Genomic DNA, 22,349 nt, shown 5'->3' on the forward strand with positions numbered 1-22,349 from the left:
AATCCTCCTACATGGAATCATAGCAGCAGTCACTAGAGCTAGGCAATCCCAATCATCCAGGAATTACTCAACAAATCATTTCAGCCTTTTAAATGATTAAATTTGAAGTCTTGCAGTTAGATATGCAACAAGAGGGTTTCTCAATGTCCATGGCTACAACTGTCATCATAATTTGAGGATAAGGAGATTAAAATAATCCACCACCAGAAATAAAGCAATTTTTTGAATTAACTATCATCATGTTACAACAATTCTTATGTCATCATTTAATGATGTTTAATTAAAGTTGCCAATTTGGGATCAGTTTCCACTTACCAGGATTTGAAAAATGCCTATACAGCAACAAAATGGGATCAAGAAAGTTTTGGGAATAATATGAAAATATAAATGTAAAACATTTTATCCTAAAAACATGTAATACGTTCAGATAACCACTTAACATGCATACAATTAACAAAAAACAACAATTAAATGACCCCAGGTTGTAGACCAGTTGGTTGTGCTGTCAGACAAACAGCCAATTGACCCAGGTTCAAACCTCACTAGTACCCAAGCTGGTTTAGATGGAAGCAATATTCCAAAATGAAATACCAAATTTTCAACTCCCTTGAAAACGGATACTCATATGTTAAACAATGTAAATGAATTGTGTGATCAAATGAGACAACCTCAATGTTCCTTCTTAATTGTGGACTTTCAATCAGTTTTATGATGTGATATGCTGGTTATCACAAAGGGACTTACGGTAATCATTCAATGGACGCCAACTTAACTTCTTCAATCACTTCCAACCAAACAACTTGCAAATAGAGTTTGGTGCTCCTGTTGTTTGCTGGGCACTTTTCTTGTCTTTTGGCAATAACTTAACTTCTTCAATCACTTCCAACCAAACAACTTGCAAACAGAGTCTGGTGCTCCTATTGTTTTATAGGCTCTTTTGTTTTTTCTTGGCAGTCCCTTAGACCCTCTTTGTGGTCTCTTGTTGGACATCAACAAATTATCTTATCTAAACTGTAAGAATGTGAGATAATGTTGATGATGGGGTGAGCCTCTAGATTTCCATAGAATGGGGGCTTAAGCCACACGTTTCATTTGATGTGGCAACCTTGACAAGGTGGAGTTCACTCTTGGATGTGTCAATCCACAAATGAGGTGGAATCCACTCCTTGATGTGGCAACCCTTGCCACTTGAGAAGGTACTTCTCCTTGTGTCAATACCACTTCAAAAGGTTGCATAGCCAACTTTTGCCAATTTTTCCCAAGTTTTGAGAAGTCTTGCAAAATCTTGAATTGTTGCTCAAACTTGCTCTACCCCTAAACCTATCAAAGCAAACGAGGGAATCTCCATTTGCATTGTGGCGATGGTGCGAAACTCAATAGGTCCCATGCTAGTTACTAAATGGCATAGTGGGATTAGTCTTGCCTTGCTCATTCATAGGACCTAAGGCAGGTTGAGCACTGGGGTTGGGCTTATAGGGATACCCACTGAGATATCGAAAAAAACAAAACCATTAAATACTACTTCGATGCCAATTTGTCAAATTCAAATTTCATGATAAATATATTCATTGCTCATCTAGCATGGACATTGAGTTCCATGGTTGTTTGCCCCTGAAGTTGTTTGGACAATGGGTCCTTTTGTTCCACAACTCCTAAAAAGGTTGGAATCTCCTAATAGGAATCAAAGTCTCCTAACAGGGACTAATATGTACTGAACGTAATTCATTGACTCCTAACAAGGTCTATCCTCTTACAAAGAACTTATATATTAGTACATCATTTTGTGGCTATCATCCCCACAAGAGTTTTCCCTCTAATCAAGGGTTTCCCTAGTTTACAAATATGGTGTTATTCTATATGGTAATCTTGTTGTGGTTATTGAATTTACTATTGACATGTTTTGGTTTTAATAAGAATATTGAAAGTTGTTTTAAAATCTAATAATTGATTCACGTGTGCCCCCCCCCTCTAAGTTATCTTGGTGGACTTTTGATGTAGGAGCATCCTAGGGAAGTCAGCAATCTTGCATGCAAGGGCTTCAAGCTTAAATTTGTGGAGTTATGGTTCGTACAATTGAGGATGTGTTCGAGGCATATTGGGCAACCTTGTCCAAAGTGCCTCGAAATTAGAGCCATTTTTGTGACTGTTGGTCACGTGTAGACTTTGGAGATTGTATTTGTGAGCTTCGATTGAAGGGAGTTAGCATGTGCGCTTTTGAATTTGGATAGTTGGATGGCACGTGGACCTATGCCTAAGGGCACATATTCTTATGTGGTCTTTTGAGTTAGTTATGCATTGTAAACTTAATGCCTATCCTAAGTATTTAAGGGCACATATTCTTATGTGGTCTTTTGAGTTAGTTATGCATTGTAAACTTAATGCCTATCCTAAGTATTTAATTATCTATTGTTCGTTGCCAAGCTGACTTGTGGCTTGAAGGTGTATTTAATGTAGGCGTTTATTTAATATCTATTATGCTAGGTCTACTTGTGGCTTGGTTTAGTAGAGGTCCTTGTGGAGTCTAGATTGATTATTCATTCAACATGGAGAAGAAGAGCAACTAAGAGAAGCGAAGTTTGAGCAGAGCTAGTAGCTAATTGCAAGCTTGGAAAACAAGAAGGTTGCTTGGTGGTTTGCAAGCGCAAGTTTAGATTATTCTTGGGCTTTTCTACCAGATTGTGAATCTGAGCTAGCTAGTGGTTGGATCTTGCAAGGTCTTGCAAAATTACTATTGCAATTGCTTATGTATTTGGCCATAACTTGGAAGGCCTTATAGCCAGGCATGTTGGATGTAAATCTTATGATTCTATTATGAGAATTGGTGTTATTTTGGATCTAAATCTCTATGATATTGTTTATATCCCGTTGTGTGGTTAATTGCTTAGGGTTGGGACATCTCCTTTGGGAATTCTCCTACCTTACACTATGTCAAGTGGTATCAGAGCGAAGATTGGATTGGGTTGATCTTGTGGATTTGTTGTCTTGGGTTTGCAAAGATCTTGGAAGATGCCTCTGAGAAGATTGGACCCTAGGGTGATTGATGATCTCTGTAATGTTGTGGAGACTAGTATTTCAAAGAAGGTTAGATCAGATTTTAGCTATAAGTTGGAGTTAATGAAGAATGAGATCATGAGAGTTATTGTTGTTGTACCTAGGAATGTGGGTACTGGAGGTGGTTATGAGGAAGTTGTTGAAGACTTTGAAGCTGTTGGATCTAGTGGTGAAGATAGAACTGATGGAATGGAGAGACCTATGGAAGATAGGGCTGTTCGATTGGATAGATCTGGATCTCACTTGAAGTTGAAGCACAAGATGGATGTTTCTAATTTCTCAAGTACTTTAAATCATGAAGACCTGATTGATTGGATTGGTGAATTGGAAGACTACATTAAGTTAGAAGATATTGGAGATCTACTCAGAGCGAGGTTGGCACAAACTAAGTTGAAAGGGCATGTTGCTTTATGGTGAAAAGAATTGCAAAGAGATAGAGAAGGTGTAATTAAGATCACTAGGTGGAAGTTGATGGTAACAAAATTGAAGGCTACGTTCATTCCTGCTGATTATAAACTTAAATTGTTTAAACAATTGTCGAAGCAGAAAGATATGACTGTGAAGGATTATACTAAGGAGTTATGCAAGCTAACTATTCAGTCTGCGCAGAGAGAGTTGTCTAAAGAAAAGGTGTCTAGATATATTAATGGCCTAAGATTCAATATTCAAGATGAGATTGGTATGCTGAATATTGCTTCAATTGAGGATGCTTATCAGTATGCTCTAAGGGCAAAAGAGAAGTTGAAGAGAAGACATCAAGGTGATTCCCGAGGGAAAGAAAAGAAGGAACACTCTGAGAAGAATAAACAGATTACTGAAGATTGACCAAAACATGTTAAATAGAGAAAGAGAATAGACAAAGGTACATTAAAGGGTACTTGCTACAGATATGGTGAAAGAGGTCACAAAGCATTTGAGTGTCCTAATATTGATAGTTAGACTAGAGATAAGAAAATTGTTGTGGTGAAAAAAGTTTACCATTTGGTGAATGAACCTGAGCTGGATGGGAATAGTTTGCTGATTTTAAGAGTGTTGCTTAGTAAGAAAATATTGGAACCTTGTCAGAGAAGGAATTTATTCAAGACTTGTTGTAAATCTGGAGGCAAATGTTGGAATGTGATAGTAGATGGCAATAGTACTAATAAACTAGTTGCTAAGGAGATGATTCAGAAACTTGATTTGAAGAGAATGAGACATTTGTGTCATTATAGGATCTGCTGGTTACAAGATGAGCATGATTTGAAAGTGAGGGAACAATGTTTTGTCAATTTTAATATTGGACGATATGTTGATCAAGTGTTGTGAGATATTACGAACATGAGCAGCTGTCACATATTTCTTGGTAGACCTTGGCAGTATGATTAGAGCGTTGTGCATGATTGTTTCAAAAAAGTTTACTATTGAGAAGGGTAGCAGGGAGCATTCCCTGATTCCTTTGTAGAATGCAGAACTTGGTAGGAGGAACCTGAGTTTTGATAGCTGAGTTGAATTGAGGGATTCTAAAAAGGTTAGAGATCAATGTAGAAAGAAGAGGACAGATGTTAAAAATCAAAGAAAACAATGGTCTTTTGAGTTCATTATGCTTTGTAAACTTGGGGCCTATCCTAAGTCTTTAATTATTTCATGTATTTAATGTTTGTTGCCAAGCTGATTTATGACTTGAGGGTGTATTTAATGTAAGTGGTTATTGAATATCTATTATGCTAGGCTGACTTATGGCTTGGTTTAGTATAAGTAGAGGGCCTTGTAGTGTCTAGAGTGATTATTCATTCAGCATGGAGAAGAAGAGTAGCTGAGAGAAGCGAAGTTTGAGCAAAGCTAGTAGCTAAGTGTGGGCTTGCAAAACAAGAAGGTTGTTGGGCGGCTTGCGCGCACAAGTTTAGATTCTTCTTGGGGTACTCTAACAAATTGTTGATCTGGGCTAGCTAGTGGTTGGATCTTGCGTGGTCTTGCAAAATTACTATTGTAATGCTTATGTATTTGGCTATAACCCGAAATGCCTTACAATTGGGCATGTTGGATGTAAATCTTATGATTTTATTATGAGAACTGGTGTTATTTTGGATCTAAATCTTTGTGTTATTGTTTATATTCCTTTTTGTGATTAATTGCTAGGGGTTAGGACATCTCCTTTTGGTATTCTCTTGCCTTGCACTGCATAAACTTTACTTTGCAGTAATTGGTATCAGAGCATCAAGTCTTTGAAGGGAAAGCTTAACAACTCAAGGAGATATATGGCGAATCATTTCAAAAAAAAAAAAGTTTGAAGTTTGATGGAGTTAACTATGAAAGTTGGAAGGAGAAGATGAAGACAAATTTTCTATGCATGGGTCCGGGATATTGGATGATCGCTAAAAGAAAGAAGGAAGTGGTTGAAAAAGATAAGCTTTAAGATTGTACTAAAGGTCAGAAAGATCTCTTTATGTGTAATATGCTTGCTAGAGAAACACTTTTGAGAGCTCTTCCATAAAATGAGTACACTCGAGTAAAATCTTTAAATTTAGCACATGATATTTGGAATGCTTTGGAATTTACTTTTGAAGATGAAGGTTAGATTGTAGAATTGGATATGTTCATTCAAGAAGCTAAATGGAAGATGAATTTGTAAGAAGTTATTTTGGTAGAATATCAGAGATTGTTTCAGGAATTAAGGCTTGTAATGGACAGAAGGATGAAGATGAAATTATATGGAAGATCTTGAAAATTGACTCCAACATATAAGCAGTCAACATAGATAATTGAACAGGTTATACCTTGCATAGAAAATTTCACAAAAGAGACTCTTCTTGGAAGATTGGAATCGGCTGAGATAGGAATGAGACAAAGCGGAGAACTACCTAGAATTGAGACTGCTTTCAGCGCATTAAATATTTGACCTACTTTGATAAGAAGTGTGAGTACAAGTGGAGATTATGCTAGTAACAGCAGAGTAAAATCAAAAGAAGACAAGATTGAGGAAGGACTTGCCCTACTTATTCAGAGAGAACCTATGTTACATCCCAATTTTTGGTCCAATTAAAATAATCATATAGCCGTTATATATTTCACTTGAATGACAATTGGATGGTTAAAAGCAGTTGAATATTATGATCATGTGAAATGGAACTTATGGTTGATCATTTTTTCCATGCGAAGATGGCTTGTTAGTAGTTTGTTACAATTTAAAATTGAAAGGAATATTTATAGTTCTCCATAAGAAGTTATAAAAATAATTGCTAGTAGTGATGGTGGTTAGCTGTTGTGAAAATTTGGAATAGTTTTGATTATGATTATCTTGATTCCAAATTAAGGAATATGATTATCATTGAAACATTCTTTTGGATGCAAGAGAAGACAAAGGGGGGAAAGCATTGCTAAAGGGGACACAAGGATTGGGGTACCAAAGGTCTATCAACAAGTTATCAAGTTTGGATTCTAACCGTCTTGACTAAGGATTAATGACTTGACAACAAGAAACATACCTTGGTCAACTATGAGCTACCCAGTTGATTCATAAGACAAGAAAACATTAAGCATTTTGTTTAAAAATTTAAATTGTTACCTTTGATAGTTGTGGAGTCTCCTCTAAATATATTGACACCATGTTATTATGACATCCATACTTGTGCATACATGTATATGTATATGTGCATATATCAATATGATGATATGAAATAAATATATAATTAAAATATATGCACATGTGCATACAAATAAAGATGGCACAATACCATGATGCCAATATATATTTTATATCATATTTATCTTAATATTTTATTGGCTCCATAAAGTTTAGTGATGGCTACCTTCATATAGGCTTATATTTTCTTCTTTTTTTAAATTAATCGATAGAGCTACCTAGTCGATTCATAAGACAAGAAAAAATTAATCATTTTGTTTAAAAATTTAAATTATTACCTTTGATAGTTGTGGAGTCTCCTCTAAATATATTGACACCATGTTATTATGACATCCATACTTGTGCATACATGTATATGTATATGTGCATATATCAATATGATGATATGAAATAAATATATAACTAAAATATATGCATATGTGCGTACAAATAAAGATGGCACAATACCATGATGCCAATATATATTTTATATCATATTTATCTTAATATTTTATTGGCTCCATAAAGTTTAGAGATGGCTACCTTCATATAGGCTTATATTTTCTTCTTTTTCTAAATTAACCGATAGAGTTACTTGGATTGCTAGCTGGCCATGTTTCGCCACCTCAGTCTCCTTGTAACTGAGGAAATGGTGCGGATTGCTTATTAATTGCCCACTCTTAAACCATGCGAGTGCTTCATTCTTTTAATGTTTTCTTTTTGTCTCCTATCATAGTGAATTCTTCATTTGGCCTCAAGTCAAGTCTGCTATTGTAGTTTGAACCATTGAGAGCATCTTTAAATCATAGTGAAGCTTGCAACGACAACGGCCATATCAATCCCATTGCCAACTATCTTAGCTAGTGAACATCGTGAGCTAAACATCATTCTCAAGCCGCGCCAATCAGCGCATCTAACAATCACAGGTTATGTCATTATAGCTCTAATAAGTTGCCATATCTACATGTGATATATATTTTGATGCAGCTCAGTTCCATTAAGCTACTATTTAATATTGATCGTTCATGGTCTGGATGGATGCAAACGATATTCATAGTAATATTGCTATAGTTTCTATTATGAAGTATCGAATACCTTAGTGATGCTGAAATTATAGAATGGTACTGGTATCACAATTTTGTGAGTAACATGAAATGAACAGAAACCTCTGAGAATACCATCGTGGCTATTCACCTTGTCATATCTTGTGCATGAAACATTTTTCTTGTAAAAGCAAGCACTGTTTTCCTGTGTGCATAAATATCATCCTGACTTACACAAAGGTATTGATAATATTGTTGACTTTTCATGGCTCTGTTGCAAATGTATTAAGCACTGTCTTATTAGGTATGTGTTTTCCAAACGCAACAATCACTTACATTTGTATTGAGTATAAACCATGAATAGACATGTCCCTTCATGGGACATGTATATTCATTAATTAGACAATTAATATAATAATATATTTAAACACACACACACACACATATATAATATTATATTACTTTCTCTCATATATTTATATCTCATATAATTATATATATGTTTATCCGACAAAAGCTATCAAACATCAACAGTCCCTCTTAGCTAGGGAGGATAAACACATATATTACCTCAAAGTAATATCAAGTTAGCAAGATTAAGGATATCTATGATCAAAAAATATCCATCATTTTGATATCACATTTGATATTAAGAGTATTGGTCTCTCAAAGTATCAACATATGATATTCATCAAATACTCAATAAGGTTTGATATCACTTCTGATATCATGAGTATTGGTCTCCCAGAATTTCAATGATATTCACCAAGTACTCAAAATAAGGTTTGATATCACATCTGATATCAAGAGTATTGGCCTCCTAGAATATCAATGATATTCACCACATACTCAAAATAAGGTTTGATATCCCATCTGATATCAAGAGTATTGGGCTCCCATAATATCAATGATATTCACCAAATACTCTTTGAGTAATGGCCTTCCAAAATGTAGAGATGCAAGACATTCACCATATACCCAATTTGTTTGATCTCATAAGACAAGTTATTGTAAGATTGTCACCTTATAGTAACTTTTGCAAATACAAGTAACATCATTTGGAAGTCCTCACTTCCTCATGTACACGGGGGTAGGCCCATTAAAATCACATAATCGCAAGGAATATTCATTAATCACAATCCTCTTGTCTGATACAATTTATTGATCACAGGAGAATCCATCTCAACATAGTTTACTCCCTCTGAATCAATATGATCGAGATCACCAAAGGTTGACTGAATCATACCCTCTATTTGTTCCCTTTCTTTCAGGGTTGCCTCTAATAAAATTTTAGTCTCCCTCTTCCTCCAATAACAATCTCGAAGGAAAAGATCAAGGCAAATAACTCTTATAGTACATATTGAAAATACATATAAAAGGGACTAATATAATACTCAAAGAAAATTTTGCATAATTACATAAGATCATTCCAATGTAATATAGATAAATATCTAATTTTAATTTATATACTCTTGTGAGGTTCTCACACCATCACCCCAAAACTTTGGGGACCCCCCTTTTTTAATCGCCTTAGCAAATTTTTGAGCTGTCCAAAAAAAATTGATTTGATTTTTTAAAACTCTTTAAGTCTCAGACACCTTCAAGGCCAGAGGGGAGAGAGCTAGGTTTATTTTCACCTGATTTCAACTTGATTTTCCAGAACAACCAATTTCATCCTTAGGCCGGACAAAAATTCAAGGAGCAACACTCAACAAGATAAAATTGTAAACTTGGTACTTAGACGATTTCTTTTGAAAATTTGGATATAATTGTGTAAATTTAAATAATTTTCAAAAAAAAAAAAGAAATTTTGTTAGAGTTGAATTTTTTGGAAAATCTTGATTTTCTTTGGTGAAAAGATTAATTTTGGAGAGATGAAGTCAAATTGCAAAATCGATTTTAGACTCTAGAAATGATTTTATTTTTGTAGAAATGATTTTATTTTTGTCAAAAAAAAAAAAATTTACTAGGCAAAATTGATTTGAATTGAATTGCAAAAAATTGGCTTTAATGGATTAAAATTGCCTTGAAAATTTTTAAGCTTTTAATGAAATTGGTAATTTAATATTGAAAAATGACTTTTCGCTAGCCAAAATCCGATTTTAATGACATATTAATTACTAAATCCTCATTAAATGGAAATATTTAGCATCTCCAAGGCATTATTTACTTTCTTTTTGCACTTTTGGTCTAATTGGCAATTTAAAAAAAGCAAATTTCATCTTGGCAAAGTTAAATTTTGGCTTCGCATTTAAATTGGGACCATGTTTTGTGCTCTAATTAATTTATTTTTGCTCTCAGGGTCCCAATCAGCTAGCTAGGGAGGATGAACAAGTTAGATATAGCCGAAACTCTTGCCTCTCATTTCCTCATTCCTTAATCCTCTTTGGTGCTTAGGCAATTTGGCTAAGAGGAGATTTTTCTCTCTTTTGGCGTTTTTCCGAAGGCGGATTGGCATCCTTTGGGTGATTTTTCTTTCAGCTAGGGCAGATGGACATTATGTTGAAAAGTTTTTAAAGATAATTTGGAGCTGCTTCCCCATGTTTGGCGATTTTTAGAGGGCAGGTCTGCACTTTTTCTTGGCGATTTTCAGTGTTCAAAGGCAGCAAGATCCATCATACTCAAGCACCTTCATCTTGGCAATTTTTCTAGGGCAAAGTTCTCATGCATGGTGGCTTCCCTAAGGCAGATCTGAAACTTTCCATTGCTAGACGATTTTTGCTTGGAAGCTGCGATTTTTGCCCTTGTTTGGGCAATTTTGTTTGGAGGAGATTATTGTGATCAAAGGTCTGATTTTTTTTGACAAATGGTGGACAATTCCGAGAGCATTAAATTCTGATTTTTTTCCTCCAGCTAGAGCCTCAAGTTTTGCAAAGGGTTTGAATTTCTCAAAGTCTGATCCTAAATTCCAAAAGAAAGCTCCGACTATTGGTAGAGGTGACTTTTAATCATTTAGAGTTGAAAGGGTTCCTTAAGCTGACTTTTTTCTTTCGTTCTTGTCTAGATATTGTCTCCCTTGGTTCTTCTTGCATTCATTGCCCACCACTTTACCATCCCGTAATAGGGTGACGAGATGGAAGATGGTAGTGCAAGCAAGAATCCTAAGGGAACAAATACTAAGAAAGACAAAGAGAATATGATGCCCAAAACAACTTTCTTTTCAAAAATGAGGCGAATAGCTGATACCAATGTTGATACAGTAAACATGATACAAGTAAAGGACAGACTAAGGAAAGGTCAATCCCTATGTTACCGGATTCGCTTGGAAAAGGCCGGATCCGAGCTCGGGTCCGATTCGGATCCGGATCCACGTATGGATCCGTGAGGATCCGGGCAGGATTCGTAATCCTGCCTGTGGATCCGTAAGGATCCGCAGGCTGCGGATCCTTACGGATCCACAGGCAGGATTACGAATCCTGCCCGGATCCTCGAGGATCCACGCGCAGATCCGCGTGAATCCGCGGCAATGACAGGAGGAACTTGCAAAAACGTGGGCCCATTATCATCTTTTAATGTTTTTTTTTTGCCCTAAAGGCCCTAAACCCTAAAAACAACCCTCTAAATCACAATGCAAGTTCATTTGCTCTCTATTTTGCTCTCTCATACTTGCTAGTTTCAAGTGAAGTGCTTGGATTCGAAGGAGATCGGTTGTGGAGCTTCAAATACCTTGCAAGAAGTGTTTAAGGTATGCATTTCAACCATATTCTTGAATTCTTTCATAGATTATTGATTTATTTTTAGTTTTCCAAATTTTCAAGTTTTTGTGTAAGTGTGAAGCATGGTTTTCTTTCACTTTTTCTAGATTGCAAGAATAGAACAATGAGTAGTCAAGGCTCGGTGGGTGGGGGTGGGGCTGCATCACCAAGCTTCAAAATTGATAAGGGGTCTCCTTTATGGAGACACACAACAAGAGTTGCACAATGTCCTGGGGGTGGGGCATACATATGGAAATGTAATTTTTGCAACATACAACATAGAAGCTCCTATTCTCGAGTAAAACTACATTTTTTGGGCCCTGCGGGTGAAGGAATTCACATGTGTCAAGGTAGTGATAAGAAGGGATTACCAGATGCACAAATAGCAGCATTAGCAAAAGAGCAAGATGATGCTGATAGAGCAATTGCAAAAGAAAAACGTGGTGGCTCCCAAAAAACAAATATACCAACACCATCATCTGATCAAACAAACACAAGAACACATCCTTTTTTGCCTATGCCAACTACAAATGATGAAGATGAAGACCCATCTCCACTCACCCGCAAGAGAGGCCCACTAGATAGGGCATTCCAAATTGAAAAGAGAGACATTGCTGATCACAAAATTGGACGTTGTTTAATTGCAAATGGTGTTTCATTTAATTTTGCTAGATCACCTTATTTTAGGGAGATGGTGGAAGCAATAAATGATGCACCCCATGGTTACAAACCGCCTGGTTATGAGAAGTTGCGCACTACCATATTACATGATGAGAGGAAAAATGTAGAGGCTCAACTTCAACCAATAAGAGATTTTTGGGTTCAATTGGGTGTGTATTATTTCGGATGGTTGGAAAGATTGTAGAAACCGTCCATTGATCAATGTTATTGTTGTATGCCCTAAGGGGGCAATGTTCTTGAAGGCAGTTGATTGTGAAGGGCAAGTGAAAGATGCAGAATTTATTTCACGCATTCTCATTGATGCCATAGAGTCAGTGGGTCCTGATAATGTTGTTCAAGTGGTCACGGACAATGTAAAAGTTTGCAGGGTTGCAGGGATAATTGTAGAGTCTAGATATGATCATATCTTTTGGACACCATGCACCGTCCACTCTCTCAATTTAGTGATGAAAGCAATTGGCACCGAAATAGATTGGGTGAAAAGGATATATGAGGAAGCTGAAGAGATTCAAATGTTTGTGACAAATCACCACATGTCACAAGCAATTTTTAGGAGTTTCTCGGACTTGGAGTTATTGAAGGTAAATTTTTATATTTAATATATAATTGAATATTATTGGATTCCACAATTATTAATTTTTGTTGTTGTTTACATTAACATGTTTTAATTTTTAAATGTTTTACTAACTTGAGTTTAACATGTTCTTAGGTTGCTGAAACCCGCTTTGCCTCTCACACAATCGTCTTGAGACGACTTGTGAAGGTAAAAGAAGCATTGAAGCATATGGTCATTAGCCCCCAATGGGGCATTTGGAAGAATTCCAATACAGCAAGGGCTTTAAATGTGAGAAGAATGATACTAGATGAGGATTGGTGGGGTCTTGTGAGTTATGTGTTGGAAATCACCGATCCAATAATGGCAATGCTTCGCTTCGCAGATAGTGATGAGCCATGCCTTGGGGATATTTATGATTCCATGGATAGTATGCTGGAAAATATTAAAATGGTAAGTTTTACGCTCTTTTACAACAATTTTTTATTTGAGAGATATCTAGATTCTAAAGTTTAAATTGACATATTCACTAATTATAATTATTATTCATATTTCGTATCTTAGGTCATATAGAGGAGGGAGAATGATCCTGAGGACACCCTTTACAAGAAGGTGGAAAAAATTGTTCATCATCGATGAAACAAGATGACCACACCTTTGCACCTCCTTGCATATGCTCTATCCTCGAGGTACTGTAGTTCTTATCAAATGTTTGTGCTTATTTTATCCAATGTTTGTGCTATTGATATTTGATAGTGTTCAATTGTCTTTTGTTATCCCCAGGTACTATTGTGCAGATGTACTTCGCCTTCCAGGTAGAGTGCCACCATTTAGAGATGCAGAGGTTGCAGATGGGTATAAGAGGGCACTAGCTAAGATATTCCAAGATCCAGAGATTGGGGCAATTGTGAGGAGTGAATTTGCTGCTTTCAACTCAGGTGAGGATTTCGACCCTATTGCCATAGCAGACGAAAGCAGGATGGGTGCCATCAAATGGTGGTACCTTCATGGGCAAGCCTTCACGTACCTCCAACCTCTTGCCATAAAGGTCCTATCCCAAGTAGGTTTGTAAAATTAAGCTTAAGGTTAACATTCTCAATTCCTTGAATTTATTATTTAATTTATTTATCTTGATTGTTGTATTGATAATTTTTAATTTCTCTTTAGGTTGCCAACTCTTCTGCCGCTGAGCGGAATTGGAGTACTTACTCCTTTATCCACTCAATCAAACGCAACCGGTTGGCTCCAAAAAAATCAGAAGACCTTGTGTTCATTCACAACAATTTGCGCTTGTTGTCACGGAAGGATCCTAAGTACAAGAAGGGGCCCGAAAAGCTTTGGGATGTAGCACCTGAGACTCCTGATTTAGATATGACCATCCGAGATCTTGCTAGATCCACTTTGATTGATGTGGATGATGAGGAGGAGGATTATGAGTTAATAATCCCCTCTACTACTAGTGGTTTGGGTTCCTCTACTGATACAGATGCAACACTTGCAGCTCACCAGTACCCCTCTGATGCGGATTTTCTTGAAAATCCATTTGATGATTAAATAAAAAACTTTAGTGTTGACTCTTGACTCTTTTATGAGTAAATCATGTTATAAACTTTAAGTTTAATGATCTATATTTTGAATGTTACAAGCTTTCACTTTCAGTAATTCAATGTGAATGTGTTGATTTTCTTTATAATCGTGAAAATAGATTAATTATCAATGTCATTGATCAAGTATACTAGATTCATACTATGAAATGATTTAGTTTTAGAATTATGTATATTTCTCTTTTTTTTAGTATATATATATATGCACGAATCCTCCACGAATCATAATTGGGAAAAAAAAAAATTCCCGAATCCACGAATCCGATTCACGTGCCCGAATCGGATTCGTGTCACGAATCGGCAACTAAGGTCAATCCCCTTTGGCAAAGAAGTTATACAGAAGGCAGTTACACATCACAGCCTAGTCATCAACACTTCCATTACAACCATGATGAGCGACATTGGAGCAACATTTGATTTTAAAAACATCAGAGAAGAGGATATCAATAAGACAAGACTCGGATCAAGATTGGATGAGTTAGGAAGGGTTGCTATCAAGAAGAAACATTTGAACACCCTTTCCTCCCTAAATGCTTTTGTTGGATTCGCAAAAGAGTATGAGAAGGATCATGAGAAGACACTACAAGCAGCAAACAATGTGATGAAATCGGCAGAGCTCAAGATAAAGCACACACCTTGTCCTCCCATGGAAGAAGTCAACGAAAGGCTAGCTAGGTTTATTGCCTTAGCTAAAAGAATAAAAGAAAAAGGGAGAGTTATGTTAGAAGATCATTTGATATAAGCCCAAGTGGCAATTTCTCTTTCTTCTAGGATAGGACAAATGTCTAATTCTGATTGGCCGCCATTTTGGTGCCTTCTCATTGGTTGCCACTTTTACACTTATTTCATTGGTCCATTGACAAGGTGGCGTCTTCTCATTGGCCGATGGGGTGGCAACCCTAATTAGGGTTTCTAGGATTCAATTTGGATCATCAATTTTGCCTATTTATCTCTACCATCAATCGTACATTATGGCTTCTATATAAGGCCATTTGCTCTCATTTGTAAGGGTCGGAGAAAATTGTTGCAAAAATAATGCCAAAATACGCTATTTCTTTCTCATTGTTGTGACTTGCATGGTGATTAAGAGCCTTTGGTATTATTGCATGGTTTCTACTTCCAAATAGTTAGCATAAAATTTCCTTTCAAGTTGTTAAAGTTGATTGTATTTCAAGTTGTTAAGTAAGAGCAAGGTAGATGAATAGTTGTATGGTAGCATTAGTAGATGTTTGATAGAGATCAATACTAGACCACTAGCATTCTAGCGGCTTGTTGGGAAGCCTTGTGTGGCAAACTAGTTTATTTTTCCTTTGAATCATTGCATCTGTGAAGGTGGAGCCACTGGTCAACTTTCATTAGATTCGATCCCAATCCATTTGCTAGTCTTCCATCCATAGGAGTAGGAGTAGGATAGCAAGTAATTTAGAACTTAGAATTTAGAAGAAGAGAGTTAGATAGGTACCAGTCATAAGAACCATTCACCCTCCATCATCATCACCTTCTCCATCAACACCATCTAGCATTCACACCAAATCGCCATCTCCATCATTCCACCAAAGCCCAAGTCATCATCAACAATTTGCGTAAGGCCGCCTACATGATTACCAGCAAATCACATCAATAAATTGAGCGAGTATCCACAGGTGTAAGGAACATTGGAGTTATTCTCATATCTTATGAGTATTAACTTTTCAAGAGAGGAATTGTGTGTTTGATACTCCGTATCAAATATTCAATTGCTAATATGTTATGTAGTGGTACAAAAACTCACATCAACATATACTTTAAACAAATTATCAAAATTATTTTTTCAATAATAATTTTAAATTATCCTTTAATTATTTTGCATTTGTATATTCACTTACACACATTATATATATATATATATATATATATATATATATATATATATATATATATATATAGTGAACTATACTAAAGAATAAAAAAAACATATTATGCATCATATATTTTTGTCATATTATACAAATAAATAAATTTTCATTACATACCTTAATTGATGCACATAAGTCATTATTCTTAATTAAAATAGAGAATTGCATCAATACTTAGATACCTTTACCTGGAATTGGTTAAGCCTTTCATACAACTCACTCCACATCAACTATTAAACCTCCTCATTGTTATTCTATCACCTTCCTACCACAGTGGAGCAATTGAAATAGCAGCAAAGAAGAGACATTGTTTTATAGCTGAGGAAGATATCTACTGGAGCACGGCAAGTTGGATGTCTACAGTAGCATAAAAAGTTGAGGGCTCGATGGGGACCTCGGGTCACGGAGAGCTTGATGAGCTATGAGTTTGTCTGCGAGCATAGACTCCTCAATACTTTATCCCACATGCTTGTCGAGATTAATTTCTTTGGGCCAATTCCAAAGTTTTCTTCAAAACAAATTATCTTTGTCCAATGTCGACTCGTGACCGAGTTTCTTCCATAGTTGAGTTCCATCATACTATGAAATTGTGAGATGACTGGTATTATTTTATACCAACAACATTACAATTTGATCCCTAGTAGTATAGTCTACCTTTTGATCAAGTTCAGCTTATGATGACTTGGCATTAAGCCCGGACGACTTATATTATTTCATCTATATATTTTCCATTTGATCTGAATCTCTTATTTTATCCATAACTTGTGTTCCAGTCCAAGCGTACATAATATATTCATTTGAATGTATAAAAGTTTAATATACAATATAGGAAATAAATGAACAAATTGCATGAAAATGTAGTGGAGCTATTTTGCTGTACATGTATTTTAATATCGTGACTCTTGTATTGGCCTCAAGATAATAGATTGAATGAGATTTTGCTGCACAGATTGATTCTTTTGCTTTACAAGGCTTGTGACTGAATCTTTCTCACAGTGTGTTTTCCAATAACAAGCAACACATTTACAAGGCCCACGACACATTTAGATAAGCGATTAGAGGAGATTCCACTTTGGTGTGCAAGACAACAAATGGAAAGATTTAAAATTTAGTTCTCGAAAACATCATTCTACCTTAGGAATCCAATGCTTGTTGTTTCTCTCTTCATTGTATTTGAGTTATGTTTATATGGTATTTTCTAAACTGATATTTTGTATTTTCCTCATTCCAAAAGGTCATTCCCATATAGTAAATCGATGCAATTTGGACATTGAGTTCGAGCATATCATTGCAATTCCCAAAAGTTTGAATCTTGTCTAATACCGCATTGAATTTTCATGGATCTGTTGCGAATGTATCAAGCACTGCCTTATTAGGTATGTGTTTTCCAAATGCAACAATCACTTACATTATATTGAGTATAAGCCATGAATAGACATGTCCCATGAAGGGACATGTCTATTCATTAATCAGATATATTCAGATATATATATATATATAATATTCATTTATCAGATATATATATATATATATATTTATTTATTTTTATTTTATTTTTATTTTATTTTATTTTTAAAAAAAAATTCTCTCATATATTTATATCTCAATTATATCTCATATAATTTTAGATATTTTTATCTTGAAAGAAGCTATCAAACATCAACAAATATACCCCTAAGATAAGATCAATTTGAAAGGTTAAAGAATATTGGAAGCCAAGCTGCTAATTGATTTGTATAAAATAGGTGGGATCTCCTAGGATGCACCCAAGGCCAGAAGGGCCAAGTAAATATTGGGTGGGAAGAGAAACAATCCTATAAGGACAAGGAATTGTCATAATTTAGAAGTGAATTAAATCATAAACTGTATAAGTAATATTGAGTCAGCTCATGGTTGTCCAATGTATAATTCTTGTTATCAAGTTGAGTAGTGGGTGATCGAGCTTAAATAGTAACCCACTGAAATCCTTGGCCAAGGTAGGTTAGTGGTGTATATGTCAAAACGATCACTAGAGGTCAAAGTGCTAGCTGACAGAGGGGAGGTTGATGCAGGATATCCACTGCCTTGGTTGTTGCTTAGTGGACACTCCAACACCGGAATGTTCGGGTGGCAAGGCCATGGTACCGCAAGCCTAACCCCAAGGTAGGGAGGGCCTTTCTCGATTGAGATTGTGTGGGGATAGTTAAGGTCCACGGTTGGGAGGTTAAGCCAATGCCAATGCTTCTCTTCTTCACCAATGCCAAGGCTTGCTCAACATGGTGACCGTATTTTTGTTTAATCTATGGTACTTAATTTTGTTACCCTCTTTATCTTTAGCATTTTGTTATATGATCATGATAATTAGATAGTTACTTTCTTTATGTTGTTATTTGAAAGGATTATAAATAATATGGAAAGACTTGTTACTTTAACAGTAACATTGCCTTCAAAATTGCTTCTTTAGCATTGCTTGGATGATGTAATGCATATTGGTTGTGCTCCATAATAAAGAGAAAAACCTTGTTACACTCATTTTTCATGAACATTCAAATAAAGGAAGTTTACTCGCATGTGAATTGATGTGATGCCACTTGAATGGTATTTCACGAGTATATCTAATGCACCTTAAGAAAACTAGTTGCTACACATCCATTTGATCTCCAAGGATGATATCTAAAACTATTCTTGCTTGATCACAATGTATCCACTGCTGTGATTTATGAAAACATTCGTACACCGCTAATTGGACAATCAATATGATTATAAACATTTAAAACATCCCCAATTTCCATAATATATTGTCAGTCTAATGAAATTAGTTGGGCCCCAAAGTGAGTCCGGCTAAAAAAGAAAATTCATTTTCACGCAACTGACCTCCCAAAATATTTTGATCGATCTCCCTATACTGACTAAACTGAAATCAGAGCGTAAGCTAATCGCCTAAAACTTATTTTCAACTTCTTTGAAGTCTATCATTATTGTGCCGAGGAGCTCTAAAAGTGGCTCTCAAAAAATTGACAAGAACACCTAATATGACCCCGATACTTTGCATCTATGTTCTTTGTTCAACAAACTCCCATCCTACAAAATTTCACCTTATGACTATCATCTAGTCAAAAGATGTTAACTGTCAAAGTCGTCTACTTCAAACTATCCTGCAAGTAAACATGTTAGAAACAAATTATTTCATTTGGTTTTGCCTTCAAAAACAAGCCAAACAATCACTTGGGGATCTGCAGCTTGGAGCATTGATAAACTTTTATACGGGGAGTATGAAAATGCAATTTGAACTCGAGACGAATAATTGGGTGAATTTGGCAAATGTGCAAAGTTGGCTATTGGGAAATGCAGAATTAGGAACACTAATAAGGCAACAATTTTTGCATATGAATTGGCTCTAGAAAAGTGCACAAATGGATTTGTGAAAACTTGCAAACTGGACAATTGGACAACTTTAAGGGCCCGTTTGGTTGCAAGCGTAGGAATTGAGAATTAGAATAGAAAATTTGAATGAGAATGGAGAATAAAGAATAAGAATAGAAAAATGCAATCCAATCTTGTTTATCCCTTGTTTGGTTATGCAAGCTTAAATTGGAATAGGGTTAACTTGCAATCGGCGCCATTCGAAAATATTTTTGAAGATGCAATCGGCACCATTGGAAAATCGGTGAAATATTTGAAAATATTGAAAACAAAGTTCCAGCACTCACTCCAGGTCAAAGCGGATTTGAAAATTTAATCAAATTTGAGAAAGTTAAAATGAATGCAAGAATAGCAATTCCAATTACAAGTATTTTTTGGAATGGACAAAAGCTCATTTTGAGGCTAAAATGAGAATATGTATTCCTATTCCCTATTCCTATTCCACACACCAAACAAAGAATACAAATCATATTCTAATTTCCTATTCCTATTCCGGTTGTATTCCAGCAACCAAACAGGCCCTAAGCTTTTGCAAACAGAGACAGCTTGGAAAATTGATCGGTTGGATTCATCAGGGCTTCAAATTGCAATCATAAGATGTCAATTATGAATACAATGCAATGACATACCATTTCTTCAAAATACTCCATAGGTCACAAAATATTCACTATCAAATAGGACTTTCCGAATTAATGCACAAGTGGAAACATATGACAATAGTAACCAACCAACTTTGGGGAACTCAAAACTCCTCGAAATGACTCGAAATCTAGAACATAGCATCTCTGATATACATACTAAACATTTCCAAAGTGGTGAGTCATAACACTAAACGGGGTGCAAGATATTCAATTACAAAGTACACATCCGAACACTACTTGACACAGAGACAAAAATGCAGATTTGACAAGTGCTCAAAATGACATCTCACAAAATGATTTGAAACTTCAAACTAACAACCTAAGACACATGAATATACTAATTGCAGGGCAATTAGCACTTGAAACCAGTGTTACGAGTCTCGGACTCGCCTCTGACTCGGAAAATAAAAATTGGACTCGGACTTGGACTTGGCAAGGACTCTGAAAATTGAAAAACCCATGAAATTCAAAGATTTTTAAGGATTTTAAGATTTTTTCATGCATCTTTTAGTCAATTAACATCAAATACACAATAATTGAGATAAATAGAAGCTACTTAATACACATACACAATTTTGCATAGATCACATAAGTATAAAAGCAAATCTCTGAAGGAAAAAAACTGAATACACAATATAATATTATAAAGTAATAAACATAGTGTCACTGCAGTGTCAGATGTCTACAATATTTATGGAAAGTTAGAAGCAATGCAAATAGAAAGAATACATTCTGGAATTTTAACTATGACAATTAACACCAATACATAGAAATTTTCAAACTTTATTTACTTGAAAATAATGGAAAATACTAGCATAGCAGGTCCTGCACAATTCTGGGTCTGTTGTACAGCAATAACTAGATGCAATAACGTCTTGAAAACCACAACTGATCCCCTCACAAGATACTAGCTGCTGGTACTCATTTAACTTCAATTATAACACTAAAAACTCCTGCTGAATATTGTTGTCCCAAACCTGGAGAATATTTTAAAGCAACTATTGGCTGCACAGCTACAGTCTGTGTAGTTACCAAAGGTTCAGATCTTCTCCTGACCGTAATGACATCACTAACTTCAGCTCTGGTCTGTGATTTTAATGGATAAATCTGCTGCTTCTACTAACATCCAAGCCCGGTGTTGGAAGAGTAAATTAAGTGCTCTACTGAACTTTCAAGCCCAGGTCTGTTGTACTATATATGGATTGTGCCCACACAAGTCCAATATGATGATTTATCCACTTAAAATTGATACCTTCTTCTCTTTCCCTAAACTAGTATATGTTGTAATTCAATCCACAAGGGGCGGATTTCGTCCACCACATAATTTTTGCAAGAGGCTACATTCTTGAAGAGCATATGAACTCACAGCTAGAGCTCCAAAGCAAAAATAACGTCCCTAAATCTTTTATTTAATTTAATTTTTTCAATTTATGTGTTGCCGTAAAAAAAAATTTCAAAATAAAAAATAAAAAAATTTAAAATTAATTTTAAAATTTTAAAAAAAAAGGAGAGTCCTGAGCTCAGGGCTCGGCGAGTCTGAAGAGTCCCTGGACTCTGCGAGTCCACATGGACTTTGCTAGGACTCTGGAGTCCGAGTCCAAAGGCAATTTGCCTCGGAATTGTGGACTTTGCCTTGGACTCCAAAGTCCTGCTCAAACTCACAGAGTCCGGTAGCTATGCTTGAAACACATCACATGACTCAAAATGATAACCCAGCACATAGCCCCCAAATGCATTTATAGGGGTTCTATTAGCAAAGTTTTCAAACATGGTACTCAAAATCCTTGCAAACTTCTGAGTCCCAACAGGACGGATGCTCATAGTTGGTGGTACCTCAATGGCCAAAGATTCCAAACATTGCATCTGTTACAATCAAAGTGATATTACAAGTTTAATTTCAAAAAATTGCTATTAGTTTACTTTGTCCTCATAAATTGCCAATTCCAGATACATAATTTTAATTGTTTACATGGTCATGTCTTTGTAGGTTGCTAGTTCATCTACTTTAGAAAGAAATCGAAGCACATGTTCTTTCATCCACTCAGCGAAGCGCAATAGGTTGCAATCAAAAAATCAGATAACTTGGTATTTGTGCATAACAACTTGTGTCTCCTCTCGCACAAGATTAAAGAATACAAAAAAGGGAAGACAAATAGGTGGGATGTAGATGCAGAGTTGGCAGACTT

General features: G+C 35.7%; 2 protein-coding genes across 2 annotated transcripts in view; one reads left to right on the plus strand and one right to left on the minus strand.

Annotated features, from left to right (window-relative positions):
* LOC149544724 (26S proteasome non-ATPase regulatory subunit 14 homolog) overlaps positions 1-22,349 on the minus strand; it is a 34,030-nt gene that overhangs the window by 3,043 nt on the left and 8,638 nt on the right. The gene's annotated exons all lie outside the window — the stretch shown is intronic.
* LOC149544725 (uncharacterized) lies at positions 13,267-14,283 on the plus strand. Its single transcript, XM_089795283.1, has 3 exons — positions 13,267-13,310; positions 13,405-13,681; positions 13,789-14,283. Exons 1-3 carry the CDS (start codon positions 13,267-13,269, stop codon positions 14,173-14,175), a joined length of 708 nt encoding a protein of 235 aa, XP_089651409.1. The 3' UTR covers positions 14,176-14,283.

Source organism: Cupressus sempervirens, chromosome 8 (genome assembly GCF_028749045.1).
Source record: "Cupressus sempervirens isolate cs-2001-9-10 chromosome 8, ASM2874904v1, whole genome shotgun sequence".
NCBI classification, from domain to species: domain Eukaryota; kingdom Viridiplantae; phylum Streptophyta; class Pinopsida; order Cupressales; family Cupressaceae; genus Cupressus; species Cupressus sempervirens.